A 25,151-nucleotide genomic window follows, 5' to 3' on the forward strand; every position below is an offset into this window, starting at 1 on the left:
AGTTCACTGAACCCTTTTTATTTTTGCACCCAAAGTGCAATGCCTTTCAAGCGCTTCTATGTGCAGGCCACAGCTGGCGTTTACAGCTGCCACAGCCGTTGTGGCGAGTAACCGAGCCAGCCTACTGCAACATCTTCTATTGCGAATTCTGCGCATAGCTGCTTTGTTGCATTTCCCCCACCTTGCCACACCGAAGGCGACGCTACAAGTTAAATCTATTCTATAGTTGCAAGTTCATGCTCTTCATGGTCGCCAGTTTTCTAGTTTCTAACCGACATAACTGCTTTTCTAGCGCTTTTTTCATGCGCACGCCCTAACGAATTGCTTTATCCGCACACGGCAGTTCATTGCGGCGACACCGACTAAGGCGCAGAAGCAGACAAACGAGCAGACGAAGGCGCAGGCGCTGTGGCAGTTGCATTTGCAGCCGTCAGCAAGTTTTGTGATGTCATAAAAATGGCAACACAGCATCCCAGCGCAGGCAAGCGCCTTCTATGTTCGCCGCCCAGCTGCTTACACACACATACACAGTGCCGCCACATTGCCAAGTCCGCCAGCAGCGTGTTGCACGCGTTGAAGTTGTGGTATTACATGACTTTAAAATTATATGCGGCAACTCAGCAAGTTGCATGCCACATGTTATACTTTTTTCAGCTATCCACTTTATAATTCTGCAATTTCTTTAGACTGATTAAGTTTATTAACCATAAACGCAGCCAAAGCTGTAAGCGCACTACCGTGTGCATGCATATGCTATGTGTATGTGTTTGTATTGTACACATGCATAAGTCTACGTATATAAATACATATGTATCTCTAAGCTCATAGCAACATGAATTTAACTCCGCTTAATCCGATGACCAAAGCGAATTTTTAGTATTTGCTGAATAGAGACTTTTCACACACGACTTTTCATATACCTTTAACATAGTGTGTATGTACATATGTATATGTATAGATATGTATTTATAAAATTGGCATTTCTCTTACTATTCTTTTGGAATCTAAATCCTGCTGTTAAAAGTATTAGTTGCAATAAATTTTATAATTTCATGCTAATCAACAATGTAAAGCTGCAAGTTGAGGTTAGGTTAGGTTGGGTTAAGTTTAGTTGTAGACTATTGGTGTTAAGACTATAAAAAAAGCTTAGTATTATTTGACAGCATAAGCCTCTGTAGAATGAGTTGAATATATATAGCACTAGCTTTTCTGTCTTAACTTAATTACTTATGTAGTATTTAGAAAAGTAGTAAACGGAATAATTCAAGTATTAAGCTGAAAATTCTTAGTGCAAGCGGATACATGGAATTTTTATTTTATTTTCATTTTTTGTACACCATCTGATCAAATTTGACCCGGGATGACAAAAAAACCTTAATTTTCACGTATTTTGATAACAAAAATAAATTATTATCGTCTTCAAAATAGACTCCTTTTGAGTCAGTACCAGCATGCGACCGATTAATCCAATTTTCTATACACTTGTTATAAGCTTCGTCTGGAACGGCCTTCAGTGTGTTCAGCGAATTTTGGATTGCGACTGATTTTTGCAGCGCCATTCGCTAGATTGTTCAACAGTTTCGACGTCATATTCATAAACACACGTATTATCATCAGTAAAGATACGTTTGATGAATGTAGTTGTAGGGTCCTAAACTACGTTGTCAAGCAGCTCGTTTGCAACCTGTACTCGACGTCGTTTTTGTTTTGATTCTTTTAGTACTAGACTCATACTAAAAGACAAGCTTTATAACCGAAACATTAACCAAAATGTATTGAGTCGATCCATAAGGGATGTTGAGACCCTCTGTTATTTCTCTGTTGTCAACACAACGATTTTCAAGCATTATTTCTTTAATTTTTAGTTGTTATCGTCTTTTACAGAGGTGGATGGACGACTCGGAGGAGTTAAGTTTTCGATAACTTCACGACCTTTACTGAATGCTATGTGCCACTCAAAGCACCAAAACACGTCTGCAATATTTTCGACGAGTCCATAGCCTGATTGGTGCGTTTGTGCGCGCAGTTTATATTAGCCAGTTCTGGTCAAATTTGATAAGATGGTTACATAAATGTTCTGGTGTTCCTGGTGTAGAATCTAACTACTTTACTTTTGGCATATCTATTCTATTCCACAATATTACGAAATTCGGAATGCTTTCGATAGACATTTTTGTTTTACATTTTCTAATATATATATTTTCTAATATATAGGTATATATGTTTTTGGTGGGCTAGTCACAAGAATTTGTTAATTAAAGATTTCCGCTTCCTTAAACTACCGATTTATGGAACGTAAATATAATATGTAATTTGTAGTATCTTGCTCAGATTTAGTCTTTTTCAATAAGTAGTAAGACCGTTTCAAAATTATGGTTAGAGTTCGACGTACCTTTAAGGAAAAAATTCTAAAGGTCTTACGTCTGACAAAAATATTTAATTAGCCCTAAAATATTTAACTAATTTTTAATTTAAAGTCTCTTCGTATGATTTCCCAGCCTCATATATTTGAACTTTCGGTTTAAGTAATGGATCATAGATACTAGGTAATCGATAACAGGAAATGAATAAAAAATAAAAAAAAGTGTTACAAACGTTTCTCGCATCTCCCTCTGTTTTTCTTATACTTCCCTAACACTATCTCCTCCTATTTCTATTAATTGTACCATTAAGAAAGCATTTAAGTTTAAAAGACTTATTTATGCAAAACTGATATTTTCTCTCTTTTCATCCCAAGAGTTTGCTCATTTGTCGGAATTGCCGATATCGGAAACCTATATCATATAGCTGTCATACAAACTGAACGATGTAAATCACGTTCTTGTATGAAAAATTCGTTATTTGTGAAGAGTTTTCCAATTCCAATCTATGAGCATATACATATATATATATATATATACATATATACAAATACACATACTACATTTGTACTTCAAACCACAATATTGCACCTAATTATCCTTAACCTAATTACGAGCAGTGCTATCCTAATTTCTTATCTACAATAAACAATATTCAAGCAACTTAGTGAGAGTGTTTGTGTACACACCAACATTTGGCAACAAAGCGTTTGTCATTGGGACAGCAATATGACAAATGTTATCGCAACTGTGCAATAGCAACAATTCAACTAACAATAATTCATTTCCAAACTGTTTTTACGAAATGAAATTTGCCACAATTTGCTAATGCCAACAAGTAAATAAGCTCACAAGTATCGGCGCATGTGCGAGCATATTGCAGTGGCATGTAACTATGTGACAGCGGTCAAATATTAAAAACAATGCGATATTGCGAAATAGTGAAAGCCACAAAGGCAAATCAATTTTTCGGTATAACATGATCCACTGGGATTGTGTGGGTGACAAAGTAAAACACCCCGAAAACAAAACCCGGCGGTTGGGCATAATTGAAATCATATTAAGACGATGTCGGCAAAGAGATACAAAATTTTATTTCAAAAATATAAAAAACTTCAAAAATATGCAATGGAATAAGCAATGAAATGTGAAAAAAAAGTAAAAAAATATGTTTGCATTTTTTTCACAAACTCATTACACAGACAAACCTGTAAACAGCCGCTACCGTTAAGCGGCGTTTTTGTCTACTTCATATACAATTGCCATGTATTTCGAATAAATTTTTACTTAACAAGTTTTGAATTGTTTTTGCTTTTCGTTAGCTTTTTTTTTGTGCCGTCCACACATTCACTTTCATGCGCCGCAACTAAAGTAAATTCATGCCGGTTGAAGTCAGCTGTGTGCATTTTTACGCTCGTTATTGCTATAATTTTATTTGCGATCGCAACAACAGCTAAAATGAACTTTGTTTGTTGCATATTTTTTGCGATTTTTTAATCTTTTTTTATCTTGCAATTTAATTTTTTTACCAAGCGAATAACTAATATTTTTACAATTAGGCCGAAAAAAATTTAGTATCTGACCTAAATTTACTTAATATTTTGTTATATATATTAAGAAAAAAAATCATCAGACCTCGATTAGTCATATACTGACTTCCTTCTCGTAAAGTCCATTTCCTTCCGAACTAAATTGATTTATATAATATATCAGAAAACAGCGAAGCTAATGTCTTTAGCTGGATATTTTACTGAAATTCATCATATTCAACACTTTAAAGATGTGGTAAGTCGCAGCTATCGCAGTATTCCCGTTATTAAATGAAAACTCAATGCAGGGAGAAGAAGTGGTATCAACTTTGGAACTTGAGAACTTTTTTCAAACAATTGACAGGCAATCTCCACCTTTGCAGAGAAGTATTTGGAGATAACATGCGACTTTTCCTTCTCCAGCTCCCTCTCACTTTTTTTAATTCTCTAGTCACTCTCCCTCTCTCTTTATTTCTCTGTTTTTACTTGTTTAACCATTGTGAGGGTTTAAAGCTTAAAGGACTTAATTTTTAATAAATAAACTTTTGTAGTTATTTTAGAAAACACTTTTGTGCAACACTGATATACTCGATTCTCATGATAGAAACCTCGATCAACCGGAAATGGAACACATAATTATGTTTTGGAAAACGTAAGATAACACAACTGAAACGTAACAATCGAAAGAGTGGTGACTTCAGAAAACGAAACTAATTCGAGTACACTGTCTGCTTGACAAGGAATGATAAATGAGAGAGTTTTGAAAGAGAACTACTCTTATCACTAGAGTATAGAATATTTTTGGAATATCTTGCAATAAAACTGAAGACTTTTGTCTGTTATCAGTTTGTTCCAGTTTCACCTTTAAAAGATCTGTCAGTAATTGAGTTGCAGAAGATGTTGACAGCGCAGCAAAATCTTTTGCCGATTTTCTTTTAAATCTTTTCCTGAACTTCAAATAGGAAAATTTAAACATTTACAATTATTTCTTCGATTTATTTTTTAAAGAGAAAAATATTTCAAACTACCATAAATATTTCTTAATATTTTTAGAAATTAATTAATGAAATCCACGCATTTAAGTTGACTTCTTTCTATATAAACAAATATTTATGTAAGTCACTAAACCGTTCGCCTTTCATTTCCTATAATTATCTATCAGCAGCTCTAATTATTTTTTTATTAATTCCAATCACAATAAATATATAAGTTTATGCATACAATAATTACATTTGTGTGTACTATAAAACTCTTTGCGATTGCGCACTCAAAACACAAATTCTCCATTCAATTTGTGTTAATGGTTAATCAATTGATTCACTTATTGTTATTTTTCTCTGCGGTATTCATACAGTAAAATTATCATTTGCATTTCTAAAATAATTAACTTACTCGTTGCTGTTGGAATTTGTGCACCATGTGTGACCAAAGTGGCGATTGTCTGGAAATTAGAGAAAATAGAAGTCATTATTTTATTGTTTATAAAAATACATATTAACTACCATATAATGTCGTGGTTACTTTTAAAATGAATAATAAATTGGAATTTATTTTATATATAAGTATACAAAAGATCCTAACTCCAGTTACCCACTATGGTGGTTTTTGAATGCTACAACTTATTTAGAAAGCCTAACGCGGTTGAACTGTAATTAGTTGCAGATCATAATAGAATACATATACATGTATACTTACACATACAAGATCAAATTATTATCTGTTTGAATTTAATTCATTCCAAAGAATATAGCGGGTTCAGAAAATATTGCCAGTTTCTTGTTTCCTCTCATTGTTAAGTCAAACCTCAGCAATTGACAATATAACCATGTCACGCAAATAGTAATTTTGTGCGGAAAGCTGACAGGTGACAGAAAATAATTTTGAATATTGCAAGGGGTCTAGTTGTTTATGTCCGTGATATTCATGAACAATTGATAGAGGTAGGGTATTTTTCATAATATTTTCTCATTATTTTTTGGCCATTGAGAAAATTTGATTAATTTTTACTTTACTTGATTACTAAGATTAGGATTTTGTAGAAGCTTACTATAAAGTTGTCAAATATCTCCTTTCCGCTTTTTTGTCTTTTGAATTTCGCGGCTATGTACAAAGCGCTACAGAGCTCGTATCTGGCAACACTACATACATAATTTGAATGGTCTTGACATAACCTACAAAACAACGCTATGCATGATTAGTTTGGATATTGCGTTCAACAGTTATAGACGTGTAAACATGGAGTTCACTAACGCCGAAATTCGCGCTATTTTAAAGTTTTCCTTCGTTAAAGGCAAATCCGCTAGAGAAACGTTCCGTGAGATTAATGCTGTTTTGGGGGATGGTACTCTATCACTTCGAACCGCGGAGGAATGGTTTCGACGATTCAGAGCCGGTGAAAACGACACCATGGATAAGCCAGCCGGCGGAAGACCTGTGACGACAAATACCGATAAAATCATGGAATACATCGAGTTAGACAGGCATATGGCATCTCGTGACATCGCCCAGGAGATGGGAGTTAGTCACCAAACCATTTTGAACCATCTGCAGAAGGCTGGATACAAAAAAAGTTTGATGTTTGGGTGCCGCATAATTTGACGCAAAAAAACCTTCTGGACCGAATCAACGCCTGCGATATGCTGCTGAAACGGAACGAACTCGTCCCATTCAAGGGAAAACGGTCGTGGTCGAAGGCCGATGAATCGTCCCAAACAGTGGCCAAGCCGGGATTGACGGCCAGGAAGGTTTTGCTGTGTGTTTGGTGGGATTGGAAGGGAATCATCCACTATGAGCTGCTCCCATATGGCCAGACGCTTAATTCTACCATCTACTGCGAACAACTGGACCGCTTGAAGCAGGCGATCGACCAGAAGCGTCCAGAATTGGCCAACAGGAAGGGTGTAGTGTTCCACCAGGACAAGTGTTCCACACACTTCGTTGATGACTCGTCAGAAGCTACGGGAGCTCGGATGGGAGGTTTTATCGCATCCACCATATAGCCCGGACGTAGCGCCAAGAGATTACCACCTGTTCCTGTCCATGGCGAATGCCCTTGGTGGTGTGAAGTTGAACTCAAAAGAGGCTTGTGAAAAGTGGCTGTCCGAATTCTTCGCAAATAAGGAGGGGGGCTTCTACGAGGAAGGTATTATGAAGTTGCCGTCTAGATGGAAACAGATCATCGAACAAAACGGCTCATATTTTAACTAAATCCGATTACTGTAACACTTTTTATAAAGCATTGAATGAAGAGCAAAAAAGCGGAAGGTAAACAACGGCCAACCTTATATTATATATCTTAACAGAAACTGTCACACATTAGCCTGTAAAACATTTCATTTAATAAAAAAAATGACTCAATTGTGGGAAAGCTTTTAAAAGACACGTATAAATGTGACGTAAGATTTAACTATATTTTATTTTCTTTTCATTTCTTCATTTGCAAATGCATTTCATAAACACTTGTTTTTATAATAATGATGCAAGTAGCACTGCTCAACAACCACAAGCGGTCTTTATTTATTAACTGAAGCATAATTCATAAAAAATATAAAAAATTATAAAATTAAAAATAACAAAATAGTATCACATCTCATGAACAGTTATAGTAGCGTCACAAAATAGTGAAAAATATTTACCTAAATGGGAAAGCAAAAATTAAATATTTATATTTACAGATATATATATCATCTAATTTCCTCTTTATTTTCTAGTCAAAGTCCAAATATATTGTAATTAAATACAAGAAAAAACGTTAACTTCATTTGCACCGAAGCTATAATACCCTTCACACATACACAAGTTTCCATACAAGAATTTAATTTTGATCGCTCAATTTGTATGACAGCTAATCCTACAGTGGTCCGATATCGACGGTTTCCGAAATGAGCAGCTTCTTGGAGAGAAAAGGGCATGTGCGAAATTTCAGATCGATATTTCAATAGCTGAGATATATACAGACAGACAGACAGATAGACATATATGGCTAAATCGACTCAGTTCGTCACGCTGATCATTTATATGTGGTATATATGTACTTTACAGTGTATCCGACCTTTCCTTCTGGGCGTTACAAACTTCGTGACTGCATAAAGTATCAAGGTATAATAAAATAAAAATCTGAACGAAGTTTAACAAAACCATTCTCTCTTGAAAACCACTACTATGTAACACTTTAGGCCTAGTTTCAGTCTAGTTAAGGCCAATTACTATTATTTCAATTTACTTGTGGGTTAACTCAAAGTGAATTTCTCTTAACTCCTTTAAATACTCCTCACCTAAAAAATAGTCATTAAATAAAACCAACGTGTTGACTGAAAATTAGATAATTAATTTTCTATTTGTTACCGCAAGCTGACAACCGCAGTTAAGCTTTCAGGAATTTCAGAAAGAATATCGTAATGCAAAACTCAAGCAAGTGAAGTATTGTAAAAATTGCAAATCTTCAGTTAAAACCATTAACCAGCCACCAATGAATATTCGCAATAAGGAAGATGTGTAAAATTACATTCCCACGTTGCTAACTAACGGTATAGGCACTTTCGCCAAAATTACTGCAATCTACGGAAATTAGCTGTTTTTGCAACAAAGTTCTGCATACACACATGAGTATAGGAACTTCATAAAATATCGCTTCTGTGTGGATTCCCATAGAAAAGCTTAGATGTATATGCATATGTGGATTTGTGCATGGCTAGCTTGTAAATGATTTGAGCGAATGCAATGTTGCAACTGCACAGAAGGTGGCGAAATTTTATTATGCTGGTAGTCTGAGGGAATATGTGGCACATATCAATTAACCCTCTGAGGTCAATACAAACAGAACTTGGTAACGAACTTCATGATACCGCGTGGTGTTGCCGGACTACAATTTACACACATAAACAATGACTTGCAATAAAAAAAATAAAAAAAATTTCGTGTGCTGAATATTTTTATTAGACGATTTTGAATTTGTTTGCGGGTCACTGGTCATTTTATGGTTACTTGGGTTCAAGAAGAACATTAAAGCTAGAGACTAAGCTTTTATGATTTGTTTTTAAGATAATTCGTGTATGTTTCCAGTAAATGGTTGTAGTTCCAAATTTTTTTATAAGCCGATTTCTAATAGCATTATGATTTAAGCGAAAATATATCTTAAGGTAAAATACTCACGATTATTTGCAGTGCCGCATAGACAAGTTGTGTGAATGACTTCATATTTGCTGCAAAAAAATATAAGTAAATAAAAATATTAAATTATTTTAAATTATATATATAATATTTTATATTTTTAAAAATTGTTTTGGGTAGCATAAATTGAGTATGAGCGAAATTTTACTTTTGAATTCTTATATATACTTACGAATATACCAACTAAAAACTAAAAAAGTAATACGTAGCAGTAGTTTAACCAAAAAGTATTAGATTTCTGGTACAAATACATTTTTGAAAACCATTTTCTCATCATCACAGCTCAAACCAAATTTTGGCATTATTTTCTAAGCTTCGCAAATAACCGTTTCATGGCCAGCAGACACAAACCAAAGACAATAATAAAGCGATATATAACTTTGGACCACATACATGAAAAATAACTATTTACCTCCGCTCATTAACACTTTTTGTGGTTATGGCATTAGTCGAAATTAATTGGCAGCTCATGCATAGCACACAGGCAGAGGCAAAAACACCAAAAAAAGAAAAAATATATATAAAAAAAAATTGAAGAAGCGTATTATACAAAGTACTTTAAAAATAATCGTATTTTCGGCACGAGAAGTCGTCTTAAGCTGGTAGGGTGTGGTTGAGAAGTTAATGTGTTTTTAATTTCTTAGCTTTGTTAAGAGTAAATTAAATCTTTCCGCCATTTTTTCGACAATGTATAAGTAATTGCTTATTGTTGCTAAAAATTATTTTACTGTTTAAAAAAGATTATTAGTATTTTGTAAGGCGCAACAAAATACAAAATCAAAATTGTGGAATATAAAATGCAAAATATAACAAAAATATAAAATATAAAATACAAAATATAAAGTAAAAAAAATTATAAAATATAAAATATAGAATCGCTTTATACAAATATCTATTAAGCTAATATCTCTAAAATGTCAGTAATTAATGTTCTTTTATAACTACTATTAATTAAAATTAATTGCATATACAGACATTGTAATATGCTATACTCAGATATTTTTAATAATTGTAAACTTTAATGAAACTTCGTTAACTAGAAATTACACAAATTATGAAATAAACGGAAAAAAGTTCTTTGCTAAAGTCTTTGGATTATACTGCGATACATCGCTCATCAACGGTCGTCGTTTGAAATTGTCAAAATTCAATCAGAAAAAACCTCTACTATTTACCACATTTATTTTCTCAAATAAGAAAACAACAACAAAATTTTGAGTTAAATAAAACATACATGCGTACATACAAACAACCGTTTTTGCAACCGCCAACTAAATCCCGCTGACATCAAATCTTTTGATAAGAAAAAATATTCAAAGGCTTTTGTTAATTTCTGTGGCTCGGTGATAAATTAGCGCAAAAGCAATTGACCCAAATCGAAGGTAATACAAAGCAAAAAATAAAAATAAAACAAATTTGATGAATAGTACAATAGAGGTAGAGAAAAGTGCAATAAAGCAATGAAGCAACTAAACGAAATTGCCCAAAGGCCAGTAAATGACAGCAAAGAGCAAATAACAATTGACCAGCAGCGCCAACATGAAACACAGACAGCAAATGATACATAGCAAAATGCCACATAAGAGAAGAAAAATTTGTCAATTAATTGCATGCAAAAACCACTACGGCTTAAAACCACAAACATTTTCGGACAAACAAAAGTGGTGCGCAATGCTTCATATATTTTATATAGATGTAGATCTCCTAACAAACCAACAATTTTCTCACATGCGATATTTGTCACGTCTAATTACAACGAAAATGTCACCAGCACAATATGTAAGCGACCAAAAAAAAAGAAACTCATTATAAAGCAAATCGCTGGATTTAAATACAAGCGGCGTCGTCAGTGTTGATCTAGGTCCACAATGGCCATCTCAAGTGATTGCAACATTAGCTGCGACTATTTTTAAATCTTAATTAAGCGACTGTGACTCTGTCTGTGGAAATAAATGCATTAACGATGATAAATCGTAAATGTAAAAATTTTACGATTTTTAACGAAGGTTTTTTGTACAAATTTTAACGAAATCTATAGAATTGAGTTATGCAATAAATTTTAGCATAATAAGTAGAAAAAACATTAAATTTTATAATCGTGCATAAAAAGCACTTATAAATTAAGTTATATTATCGTCATTAAATGAATGTAGTAATTTATTTAAATTCTGTTGTCAGTTTGAAGGATTTATGACTCAGCATGGATATTCGTCTATTTAAAAGTTTTAAAAGTTTACATCTGGGTGACTAATATAAAATTATCTGAATTGAAACTGTATTGGGAGCATAATGTGTGCTATATAATGACTTAAAACCTTCCAACTAGTAACGTATTTCAAGCGTTCCAGATAGTGATAGATTTGGCAATAAAGCGCATTTTCAGCCGTACATTTCAATAGCGAATAATTTTCATAACTATCCCATCCACGGATAGGCCCTCATATCTTCTAAAGTATCCTACTTTACCTATTTTATAAACATGGAAGATATTATTCCATTAATTTCATACGGCCGTTAAGTAAGTTAAGCTCTCGAAAGCAACATGAAAGTTAAAGCCCGACTTGTAATTAAATTCAAGTTAGAATATTGTCAAGCTAATATTGGTACTCGTTATAACATTTAGCAGGAATGGCTGATTTTATTATATCTTCTGCGAAAAAGCGAATAAATAAATTTGTTCAGAGTTTGGCAACAGTTTTTGTCCCATATAATCTATTATACCACAGAACATGCTAATTTTTAAATATATTTTGGCAACAAATCACGAACTGTTTTACAAGTAAGGTCGTTATGAATTTCATTGAAGATTTTGGAAACGTAATTTATTCTCTTTAGCTGATTTGAAAATTTCGATCGAGCGTAATTTTATTCACTTTGCTTTCGTGAAAAGCAGGGTTCTATCTGTATAACGTATGATGAAAGTTTCTCCGATCTCACCATTCTCGTTAAGTCTTTATACCACTCAAATGCTGATTATATCGATAAATAAAACTTTTACCGTGTTTTTAATGGTTCCATAGAATGTAGGTGGCAAACACATATATATCTCCCTTACGTTGTTCATGTAGGAGTAAAGGGCCAAGAAGACATTACTAATGCAGAAAGCAACATCTTCCCGATTCGGTTTTCAGACGGTTGGATTCCTCGGGAAGAAAACTGCCATATAATGCTACAAAATTATCTAAAGCATTGAAGCTTAAGCTTCACTTCAACAAGCAGCAAAGAATATACCTATATAACTCAAAAAAAACATCACTCCTCCACTTCACATCTTTCATGCCCTCAGTTCAAACCATCGCCAATTTTAACATTAACACAATAAATATTAGCGGTCTGGCCTTCGTTTAGTGCACGTTTATGCAAATATTTCAGCATTGAAGTATTTTAAACTGCTGCAGAAATAGTGCCAACATAATATGAAATATGGAAATTTCTCTTTTCGTCTAACAACAAAAACCATATGCAATACAGATATAATCATCTTTAAATCGGCTTACTTGCGCACAAATTCTATGTAAATCTCAAACTTTCTTCACCCCGACGCTGCTTCCAACAAAAGATCAAACACAAACACACACACACATACAGATAGAAACAAGAAGCACATAAAAAGAAAATCAAGTTTCTTGGTTCATTTTGTAGCATAGAGCACGAATTTGACCGCACCGATCATGCGACCCAGCTAAGCTGGCTTATCAACACCAAACAACCACTACACTCCACTCCAACGCGGGCTGTCTCCTCACCTGCTTCTTCAGCGATATACAATACGAAATTTGCATATTAAATAGTTTAGAAGAGAAAACACAATAACGCCAGAGTCTAAAAATAATGGCAGAAATGTAGAAATTTTCTTATTTCATTGTGTATTGGCAATAAAGAATATTTCAATAGTCAATGAATCTCATTTCATTCTCGCTGCCGCTACACCAACTGGCATGCGCGGCGGGCATAGAGAAAGCTACGATGCAGCGCCGGGTAGAAAGACACACAGTAGTAGCTGGTAGTGGCAGTTGTCACTGCAGTTAGCGCTTGAACTTTGGTGTTGCTGCTTTTTCTTTTCTATTTTTTGTGTCTGCTGATGCCTATGCAAAGCAGCAAGTTTTTCTTACTCACCCAAAGAGCTGGTATAAAACAATTTTTTGTGTGTAAATGTCTGTGTACATATGTCGACCCTTTTTTGAAGCCATTGGCTGTCGACAATTGTTACTTGTGTCCCAATGTTCTTTTCTTGTGTGTGCTGCTGTCACTTAAATTGCCTTTTATGGTTTGCTCTATTTTTCCAACAACAAATTATCGGGATCAGGGTAGCCTAGAAGTGCTTTAAATGGCAGCAACTAATATTGAAGTTTGTTAGGGCAACTTTTGTTCCAATTACCACTTTGTTAGCAGTCAGTTTGAGGTGTGAAAATATTTGCTTTTGTTGCTAGAACAATAGATTATAAAAGCAAAATTCTTTAAAATGGCACTACGCTAACTAGTCAACAGTTTTTGAGATATCGATCTGAAATTTCGCATACTTCCTTTTCTTCCAAGAAGCTGTTCATATGGCGAAATTGCCGTTATCGGACTATCGTACTATATCATATAGCTGTCATACAAACTGACCAATCAATGTCAAGTTCTTGTATGGTAAACCTTTGTATTTGAGAAATTATATTCACGAAATTTACCATAGCTTATTTTCTAAGACAAGACTACACTCTTCGAGTATATAGTTCAGATTGGATCACTATAGCAAGTTGCTGCCATACAACCGGATCGTTTAAAATCAAGTCCATGTATGGTAAACATTTGTATTGGAGAAATTATATTCACGAAATTTGGCACACATTGTCCAATGTAATCCAATACAATGCTACATATTGTTCAGATCAGATTCCAAAGCATATAGCTGCCATACAAACTAACCGATTAAAATCAAGAAAAAACTCGTTCTATACCCTTTGATGTTTTAGGAAATGTACTTCTCGGTGCTGCCTGTGTATATTGCATATTAACGCTCATTAGTTCACTTTTGAACAATAATACCGTAATCAATGCGCTCTTGCCGGAAACTTCAATTTGCACGGTAGCCACATGAAGGAAAACAGAATAACAAAGTAATGCCCAACCTACCACACAAAGTCACAGAAATAACAACAGAAACTAAATGAACTTAAGACACACACATAAGCATTACATATGCATACAAGTACACATATAGCTTATAGGTATGTAGCTTCAAAAACTTAAATGTATATATGCAGCAAGTGCTTGTGACCTTCCAACAATGACTTTTCTGCTTTCTTGAATAGCGATATAAATGACTTCCAACCCACTGCGTATCAGCAAAGCAATTAAATATTTTATTCCAGCGTAAACTTAATTTCCGGCATCACTTACAAACAGACATACAAAACATAAGTACAAATATAATTTCATCGGAATATGATATGTATTATGAGCTGTCATAGAATGTGTGTACACGTAAAGCTATGATACTCTTAGACATTCACTTCGTTCTATGTGACCTTACACACGGACATACACATGCAAAAACGATAGTGGGCTATTAGAAATGTAACTGCAGTGGCACAATCGAAATGTTTTAAATGCGCAAGTCATCCCTTTACACTTTTCGTGTCATGCACTGACCGCTAAGTGCGTGGCAGATTGAGCGTTGAACGCTTAATTGTGGCATGAAAATGTGGAAACAATGGTATGTGTCTAAACATGCGGTGCATTTGGGTATAACAATCATGTACACTATTACTGTTCGGGTATTTAGTGTGAACTTGTGGGGAAAAAAATCAAAAAACACAACAAACAAGAACAAATACAAAGCAGCGTAAAATACCCTTCTCAATGATTAAAACACGTGCAGTTTAACATGTTGCTAGTAGTAAAGATGGCACTAGTGATTAGAATAATTATTTTTCAAAATAGTTTGATAAGCTTTGCTATGTAATATTATTATGTGTTTGAGTTACATATGATTTGTTAATATAATTTAATTATTATTTATAATCTGAGGTACTCTAAGATGACTCCCTACTCTCCCTGTTATGTTTCTAATGAAAGACTATACAAGCTTTAAAGCTCTCCCTAAATTACGTATAGACTCTAAAACGAACTTTCAAAGAGCCTTAAGGACAAATCGAATTTAAAAAAAATTTTCCATGAACCTTTTCCACAAGTTCAATAGCTTCTAATAAAGCGTTTGTGCCATAAATTTCATCAAAAGATATTATATCACCAAAAAACGCCTTAAATCAGTTCACTTTTTCGTGAATGGCATGCATTGAAAATTTGAGTAATTCGAAAGCTTGTGATTGTTTCTTTCACTTGCACCCTGTTGTGCTAAAGTTAGTAGATATGGCAATACGGTCATATTCAAGTAGTATGATATGTAGCTAATTTTTCAATCACAAATTTCAATTAATTGCAACAATAACAACATAATATTTTCGATGATTTGCATTTTCTATGAAATTCACTTAATTTCTTGACTTTCACAAACTTAAATTTGTTCACCGAAAGCTCACATTTACAGTTTCGACAGAAAGCCTCTGGAAAGCTTATTGATTCTACGAAAAGCTTTTTCAAAGCTTAAATGCACTTAAATTTTTTTCAATGCCGCCAATAGGAGACAGTTACAAGGAAAATTTTTTTTTGGAACTGATCCTGCGACTTTGTCATCTCTTCGCAACCAATATTACAGCTATAATAATGTCAGCCTTGAACTCCAAAGTAGCATCAATTTTTTCCTTCTGGTACGAATATAACTTGGTTCTGAATGCAATTGATAAGGAAAATCCTCCATAGTACCATAAATCTTAAGTATCTTATAATTTTCACTTTACTTATCACTTATGTTAAGTTTGAATGGTATTTCAATGAGTAGCAAAAACCTTGCGAAAGTCTTGAGGACTGCATGCCTGATGAGCTGATACTTCAATATGACTATCGGGCACAGTGTGACATAAAAGTGGATGATCCCTTTCACCTAAATAAAGGTATTTATACATACATGTAGGTATAGTAGGTCATATACTGCATGTACATATGTATGATTGTACATACAGTTAACTGAAGATATCTTCAAAATAGACGCAAATGGATGAGAATGTGAACATCACCTGCATTGAGTGAACTTCATCATTTGCGTTTACACCATGTATATATGTATATCAATTACAAAGTCAAAACAACAGCTACAATGCAACAACAACCAAACCGGTGTCGATCTAACATTCAAATTGTGGTTTACACTTAACTGTAATTTACAATATTCATTACCGGTTGAGAGAATTGAAATTGGTTTTGTTGTTGTTTTCATTTTAGTTTATTTGTATTGTGTTGCCTACTCACGAATCACCGTTGGAAATATTCTTATGTTGTACAGATATACATACATTTGATGTTTGTTGTTGCTGTTAGCGTTACGCAAGCATTGAGAGTACTTTATTGAATTTCATTGATCTAGTACAATAGCTGGAGAAAATTACAAAGCACAAAAAAACCAAAGCCCTTTTGTGGGCGTTTAATCGTAAACAATGATTTTATTTGGACTTGTAAGTCATGCTCTTACATATTTACAGTTACTTGATGTAACAGGTTAAATACAATTACATTTAAGTGTATTTTTTTCACTATTTAATGTTTTTCTGTTTATGGATGAAAGTTTGATTTAATCGGAGGTAAAATGTAATCGATTAAAGCGATTAAAAAATATTTAAAATATTTAAATATAAATCAAAACTTTAAATAAAAAATATTAATTTTTCTTTCATTAAAAAAACATTTTTTTTCGAAAATAATGATATAATTTTTTGTATTTGTATATAAAAAAAACGTAAATATATAAAAAATCGTTTGCATGAAATTTGTACAACAATTTTATTCGAAAGTATTTTAATAATTCAATACTTACTTAATTTATTTCAGTATTTATTTTAAAACAACTTTTTACAATTTTTTTAAAATATTTGTCGAAAAAATAATTACAAAAACTTTATTACAAAATGTATATTGTATGAGTTCAAGTTCGATTTGATAAAAACAAATTCGGAAAAAAATTTTTATTTAAAAAAAAATTGTTCAAATCGTTTTTAAATATTTTTGGAAAACTAATTCGGAATATTTGCTTAAAAATATATATCGTACGAGTATAAGTTTGAAAATAAAATCAATTTATTTTCATTATACGCAAAAAGAGCAATATTTTTTACTTCGACATGAAATTTTTTGTAAAAACTGCGTCGTTTGAAAACAATTATAATGAGTAAATTCCTTTTGATATGTTTTTTTTTTTAAATTAACCACGAAAGTTGGAAAAATTTAAGTATTTTTCTAACAAAAATGTTTCTAAAGAATACATTATCTCAAGAAAAGTAAAGCCCAAAAAGTCAACGTTTTTTATTTCAATTTTCTAAAATTTTTAGCTTTTTTATACTTAGTATTTCATCAGCTAAATTTTTGTTTTGGAAATGCACTAGTAAAATATGATGATCAGTTGATGCAATGGCAAAAACTTAATTATGCATAAGGGTTTTCGAAACTCATAATTTTAAGAATATACAACTCGGAAGTTTTTCAAATTTTTCTGTTTTCAATTTTTTAATAATCCAAACACTTCAATTCGAAAATAACTTTACACTACTTCGCAACAGTGTCAGTCGAAAAAAAAGTTTAATATTTTGGTCATAAAATTTTCATTACATCAACACTAAGCCACCTAATTTTCACTAAAAATATAGTTAACTCACTTTGTTTAAAGCAACGCTTGCACACAGCGATACTATAACACGACCGGCGATTGCAAAACTGATTGCTGTCGATAGGCGAATGCAAAAATTTCATATAAATTCACTCGACTCATCTAATGTTTACAAAGTCTAATACAACGCTTGCAATGAGCAACACATATGTACTTATTTACAAAAATATGTGCACATGTATGTATGAATCTGGAAGCAGATAACTCTAGCTATTGAGTTTACAGCCAGATATGCAACAAAATACGCTAATAACAGCAACAAATACATTAGCAAATGAATAGGCGAAAAAATTTGCAATAAAAAGATTGAGAATTGCGCACAAAAAAAGACGTGATAAAAGTGCGAAAAGCAAAAAATGCAAACTACAAAACTCAACGCCAGCCCAGCAGCCCAGCAGCACGGGCAACAGCCATAACAGCAGCTCGAGTGGTAGTAGCAAGCGAAGCTTAGCAAAACAATGCAGCGAATTAAATGTTTTAACTAAAATTAGACAAATGACGTAATATTTGTGTGTGCAAATATCGTCGAACATATGGCGAGCTGACGTTTGTATATTTTTTTGCAGATGCAATCATGAAAAAAGTTTAACTGAATAACCAGTGTTGCAATTAAGTTCGAAAAAATTACAACAAAAGTGTGAAGGTGAGCTTGCCATGTTCTTGCGCCTGCACTCGCGTGCAAATTTATTCAAATAAAGGTGTGAGGGGGTTGTTCAGGGGGTAGTTGTGCCATTGAGAGATGAGTTAAGGTAAAAAGTGCAATTAACTGGGAATATACAATAATTTTTATAATAACACACATGTAGAGACAAGGTCATGTATAAACTTATATGACATGTTTATTTATAAATAATTACGCTTTAATGCGCATGTTTATTTGGAATATTGATTATTGAGTAAAAGCATTAATCATTGCTTCAACAAGGTATTTGCATATTTCTTTATGCCTACAAGAAGAACCAATATTACTTCAATTCTGAGGAAATATGTGTTCAGAGTTTGTCAATCTGAGCTAGATAAACTTGGGAACATTAGTTACCGGTCGTATTTTTTCAGTGATTCCTTTTGCTTTTTTTCTGGACCAAATCAATACATTTATTATTATTTATAAAAGTTTTTTTATTTTCCGCATTTAACTATGGAATAACAGTTTGGTCTATTACCTGAACCAATTAGTCTAAACCAAACCTATTCACATACCATAGTACATACCAAAAAAATTTTAAAGTAATTATCACCTCATTTGACTGGTTAAAAGTTAAGCCGCTTGCAATACTCCGGTTTCGTGAAAATAACCAAAATATAGTTAATGTGTTTGTAAAAGAAGACCTATAAAACGAAGAGTGGCATGAACTGAAAAGAGCTAGTAGATAACTGAAAGAGTTTTTTATCCTGTCTATCTACCACAAACCGGTGTTTGGTCCAATATGTTTCCAGTACCAGGCATACAACAACACAACAATCTCCTTCGAAAGCCATCTCCTTCGAATTTCTTATTTAATCAGCCGTAAAGCGAAAAGGTATTGAAATCGAGAACAATGTTTCGAAATTTCTGCAACACTTTTTTTTTAAATTTTTCTTATAAAATTAATATTAATTTGTAAGTGAAATAGTCTATAGATGAAGCCGGAAAATACATTTTTATTACCATAGATAACAGGCTTACTTAGTTTCATTACTATATCTTGCTTAATATCTCATAGTCAAGAATGCGTTCTCTAATATACCTGTATCTGAGTTAGATGAAGGTATAACCCAATTTCATCCATATTTGGTATCAAATCACAATATATTACTAGTAGTAGTAATTATACTCTGAACAAGGTATATTTTACCTATGTCTTTCTGCCTATCCGTCTGGATATACGCGAACTAGTCGCTCAGTTTTTGAGATATCCATCTGAAGTTTTGTCCTTTTGTCCCAAAAAAAGTCGCTCATTTTTCGGAATTGCCGATATCGGACAACTATAGCATAAAGTTGCCATAAAAACTGACCGATCAATATCAAGTACTGGTATAGAAAACTGTTTTATTTGTCCAGATATTTTCAAATTGTTCAAATTGGACCACTATAGTATATAGCTGCCTTATAAACTGAGCGATCAAAATCTAAATCTTGTACTATAGCTTATATATAGTAAATTAGCTTATATATAGTAAATTAACAACTTTGCTTGTTTTATTTAATATAAAGTATGTTGGAGAAGAAATTATCGATTTCTTTTACTTAATCTTAATTAATTAAACTAGTTTTTGATTAATAGTTTATATACATATCTTCATCATACTTCGACTAATTAATTGAATATGCAATAATTTGCAATCCAGCATCGCCTTAATTGAATATCACAAACACATACAAACCTACAATATTCAAGCAATTTGTAACTCCACTTTATTTTTGCCAACAAATCGCAGCTAAACTCATTTATCTTAGCGAAGATGACCTCAGCGCAGCAATGCGATAATGAAACCGGCACAGCACAATCACCATACACACTTACATACACACAAGTGTCGAAATAACGCGCTTAGCAATACAAAATAAAATAGAAACAAAAATGCTAACATCAAAAAACGCGTTCGAAAATTGCAATTAGTGTTGCGTTTTTATTTTTTTGCATTCCCATTTGAAAATAAAATAAAGAATAAAAGAGCGCCGCAAACACCCACTTTTGCTCAACTCACCATTACTCAGTCGAAGGGGTGGCGTCTTATGGCTAGGCAGTAGCCTTATTTTGATGCTACACAAAGCAAAATGTTGAAACTTAAACAAAAACAAAAATAAATTATATATTTTTAACGAATTATTAAGCACAAGCTTGGATGTTTTTGCAGTTACTGCGCTGAGTGCCTTATCAACGACGCCTTGTTGTTGTTGCATACGCAATTTAAAACAAAAACTGACCAAACTGTAAATTAAAGCGGTGTAATTATAAGTGAAAGATGCTTTTTGTTTACTTTTAAATTTTTTGCTTTTTTTGTTGTTGTTGCCTCTCCACCGCCAACAGCAATTGCCGTGCGGCATAATTACTGATTGCAACTGATTATCGCTAACTATGGCTATGCCGCTTGCCTAACAATATAACGGCAAACCTGCATACGCACATGGATGCAATCTATATAAAATACGTGTACAGCAACATGTGTTGTTGTTCGAGTTGGTCAATTCACTTGTTGCCTTCGCCTCCACCACAGCGTTGGTTGTGTAAACGCTGATTTTATGCGAAATCAACATTCAACATTCAAAAAGTTAAACACGAATTTGTAGCGCAATCAGTGGGTTTTGATGCAGCAAGCGGCGGCAGCGTTATAAAAGAAGTGGAAGCCAAGTGAATTGATTGAGATGCAGCAATCACTGTGTTGTTGCATTGATTGCTGATGTAGGCCTCAAATTTGAGCACTTGTTGTAGTTGGTATTTATCGCTGCTTTTGAATATCTTAACCCATAAAATATTTTTTTGTTTTTGTTGATTTTTTCACATTCTACTACATTCCTACTGTTTATTATTATTATTTCTATTCTCTTTTTTTATGTTGTTATGTTGTTTAGTGAGTTGCAAGCACTTATGTTGTTTCAATTGAGATCAGTTTCACGCTCCTGACCTATATTTCGATTTTAAGAGGCTGTAAACACTTGACTTGCTGCTCTAAAGAACACTTTTAATTGTCAAGACAACGAATTTTCCGAATGACGCTTAAATGTGAAGGTCAATGTGTGGAAAAGTCTTCCGAAGTGGTTTACTGTTGATACTGTGATACTGTGATATTGTATACAAGTCACGAATTGGTGTTATAGGTATATAAAGAAGAGATATGTTAAAGTCTATGAAATAGGAATTTTGAAAGCTTAGTTTTACAGCCACTGATCACAGGACTTTTGTACCTTCGAATCATCTACGAATCAAATTGTAAATGTGTTGTAAACTAACTAAGGACTTGTATATGAACTTGTAAATTTCAAAAAAATTGCTTTTGGTTTTTGCCTGTATATCGAATGCACATATATTGTATATGAGAATATTCTCTATATTTGTGGGTAAGCCGCAATTTCGGTTTCGGTGATAGGAGAGCATTTGAAAGAATTTTTTACCTTAGCGCAATCGGCTCCCAAAACTTTAAACCCGTTTTCCTCGAAACGCTGAAGTCTTGAAATTTTATACAACATTTTTATATATATTTGTCCGGTGAAGATTGAAGAAATACGATTTTTGATAACACACAAAAATCGACTCTTTTGTGGGAAGCTGCCATTTGTCAAAAATCAAAATATTGACTAGTCCTTCGTTCACTAACTGTTTTCATCTATAGTAATAATTAAGGTTTATGGATTTGAGATAAGTAGTATAACTTCCTCACCGCCAGACAGCCTTTTCCGAAGGTCATACTGGAGAGCGGCTACGGCAATAGGGAAATCAAATTTTTTGAAAAATAATATAAATGTATTCTTATTTTACCTATTTATTAAATGAAGTGCAAAAATTCACAAAAAAAATGCTTGTCTGACTTACAAGTGCATATAACCCTTAACAGAAATTATCTTGACGAAATTTGGCATAGGATATTGTCCAAAGCAACATTACAATCCCGAACATATTATTCAGATCGAACCACTATAGCATACCATACAATCTGACCTTTCAAAATCAAGATACAAATTTTGTTACACCATTTTATGCTATAAGAAATAAAGCTATAAAACAAAGTTAACGATTTTCATGTTTTTTAAACAAATATGCACTAAATAGTCTAAAGAAAATTTTATTAACTCACTTTTACTACCAATGTATTTGTTTTTGGCATAAAAAAATGTATTATATTTTTTTGGAATCCCATCAGGTGCTACTAACAGTTACTTCCGTACTAAATTTAAATTTATTAACCGATTCAGTGAATCTAAATTGATTCTTTCATTACTTTGATTGATAGATCATCCTAATTTGAGGTCAGCACTAATTACTTGCATACAAATGCACAAAGAACACCCAAATGAGGTTTATAGCTACGCCAGTTAAATGCATACAAAACGCTTTGAGCGCACACACATACATACAGTTTACAGCCAAACGTTCTGTTACTAGCGCAGCTATGCCCACACACCTACCAAACATTGCATTTGCACTCTACGCCACCCGGGAAGCATTCCTCTTGAGCATTTCGATTACTTTGAGAATTCGAAAATTAATTTGATTTGATTTAAAATGCGATTTTTATAGCGGTGCGGCACGCGAAAGCGGCAACCCGCTGTCAGCACATTTATACATATGCCGAGAGTCACTCAGTTGTGACGGCTAATATAGCGGTAATTGAAAAACAACAGTAATGATATGTGGTGAAAAAAGCAACAACAGTCGAATGGAAATGACCAACTGACCGAATCGCTGAATCAATGCAACGAATGCGGCCGATGTGACACTTAAACGTGTGACACATAAAAAGCCAATGTGATTACATTTGTGTGTTTACATGCGAAAATGTAGGCGATTGTGTAGTGAAGCATGCAAATGCATAAATTATTTAACAGTATTGACATACAAACATTAGTAAACAAAAAATAAACTTAAATGGAAATAGCAACAACAATTCAAACGGACAGTTGAACAAACACAGCTGCCTAGAATAGAAAAATAAACGCTTGCGTACCAATTGTAGCGAAGCGCGCAACCTCACTTTGCTCTATTGCCACTTAAATAGTGGGTGCCACTGTGCGATATGTGGAGCAATATATGCTAAAAGGCATATATGTAGGTATATAGAGTATGTACAAATTGTATATATATATTTAAACCTTATAAAGCAACGTATGGCGAGCAAGCATGCACGTTTATTTAGAGTATTAGGCAATAAAAGTAACACAAATTGCTTAAACTTCACGCTCGAACAACAAAATCTATAAGGAAAAAACAACAATGAAGCAACAATAAGAAAAAAGTTAACACCGAAGCTATAATACCCTGCACAGTTGCATTTTTAATAGCATAAAAGGGTATAAAAATATCTTTATCTCTATTGCGATTGGTCAGTTTGTATGGCAGCTATATGCTATAGTACCCCAATCTAAAGAATATGTTCGCAGATTGCAGCGTTTCCTTTGATAACAATCTATGCCAAATTTCGTGTAGATAACTTGTCAAATACAAAAATTTTCCATACAAAATCTTAAGTCCGATCGGTCAGATTGCATAGCAGCTTTATGAAATAATGATCCGCTAGCAGCGTTTCCAACAAATAATCAGCTTTTTATGGAGAAAGAGACGTGTGCAAAACTTCAGATCGATATCTCAAAAACTGAGAGACTAGTTCGCGTATATAAACGACGACGAACAGTCAAACGGTTTTCTTCTGGGTGTTACAAACCTCGTGACATACCTAATATACGCTGTTCAAACAATTCACGAACAAAAATGCAATAAAACTAAACGAATTTTCTAAAAACAATTGCAAAATTGTGATAAACAAAAATATTTGTTAGCTCAATTGAGCGACAAATGCACTACAATGCACATTCATGTATATGTATGTATGTATGTTTTCTTTCTCTGTATATATACGCAGTTTAATGTGTGTGAACATATACATACATATATTCACCTGCATTGACACCCATTCATAAGACACTGCGCTCTTTCTGTACGCTATGCGCTGCTTCACCATGATAAATTACCTATTTATGACACATTTTTACGGTAAATAGCGAAGCAATTGGGCGGAAAATATAGCATGCGACAAAAAATTACTATGCGCTAATTAGGTGCGAGCAAAACGACAATTAAACATATTTCATTGTATTTAACCAATAATAATAAGCAAATGCCTATGCTTCCATTTATATATATATATATATATGTATCTATAGGTGTGTATGTACAAGTATATGCTTGTATAATATTTCATGCCAAATAAGAGCTCGCTCACAATTATGTACAACTAAAACGGACGTCACCTTAAATAAGTATTCATATATACGTATTTATGCTACGCATATTAACAAAAGACTTAAGCGACGTACTTGAAGCAATTATCTATGCACTGTTGAATAGCGTTGCGGTTAATTATATGGGTAGGTTTTATAATTTTATTAATTATTTAATTTTTATGAAGTTCAATGTGACATTGAGTAATAATAGCTTAAATAACTGCAATGCAAAAAAATTTATGGAAAAGGACATAAAGCGAAAAAAAATTATAAAATTTATAAGAGTAGGCACAGGGGAGCGATAATGTTTCCTTCACGATTTGAAAAAATAGAAAGCATAGAAAATATATAAATTATACCAAATAAGCCGTAGCTTCATTAATGCTTCATCAAATAAAAAAAGGCAGATTGTAACA

At 33.2% G+C, this 25,151-nt stretch overlaps 1 protein-coding gene across 5 annotated transcripts in view; it reads right to left on the bottom strand.

The window, feature by feature from the left end:
- The window catches only part of pio (piopio), an 80,922-nt gene that overhangs the window by 28,189 nt on the left and 27,582 nt on the right, over window positions 1-25,151 (bottom strand). For 4 of the 5 annotated variants that reach the window (XM_036369902.2, XM_036369897.2, XM_014248099.3 and 1 more), the window contains 2 exons: window positions 9,041-9,090; window positions 5,282-5,330 (listed from right to left, as the gene is read on the bottom strand). In XM_036369902.2, the coding sequence (XP_036225795.2) occupies window positions 5,282-5,330; window positions 9,041-9,085 (94 nt within the window). In that variant the 5' untranslated portion in view covers window positions 9,086-9,090. Of the gene's footprint in view, window positions 1-5,281; window positions 5,331-9,040; window positions 9,091-17,808; window positions 17,918-25,151 lie in introns of those variants that run through there. The other variant, XM_014248098.3, reaches the window with a different exon arrangement.

The sequence above is a fragment of the Bactrocera oleae genome, chromosome 4 (genome assembly GCF_042242935.1).
Source record: "Bactrocera oleae isolate idBacOlea1 chromosome 4, idBacOlea1, whole genome shotgun sequence".
NCBI lineage: Eukaryota > Metazoa > Arthropoda > Insecta > Diptera > Tephritidae > Bactrocera > Bactrocera oleae.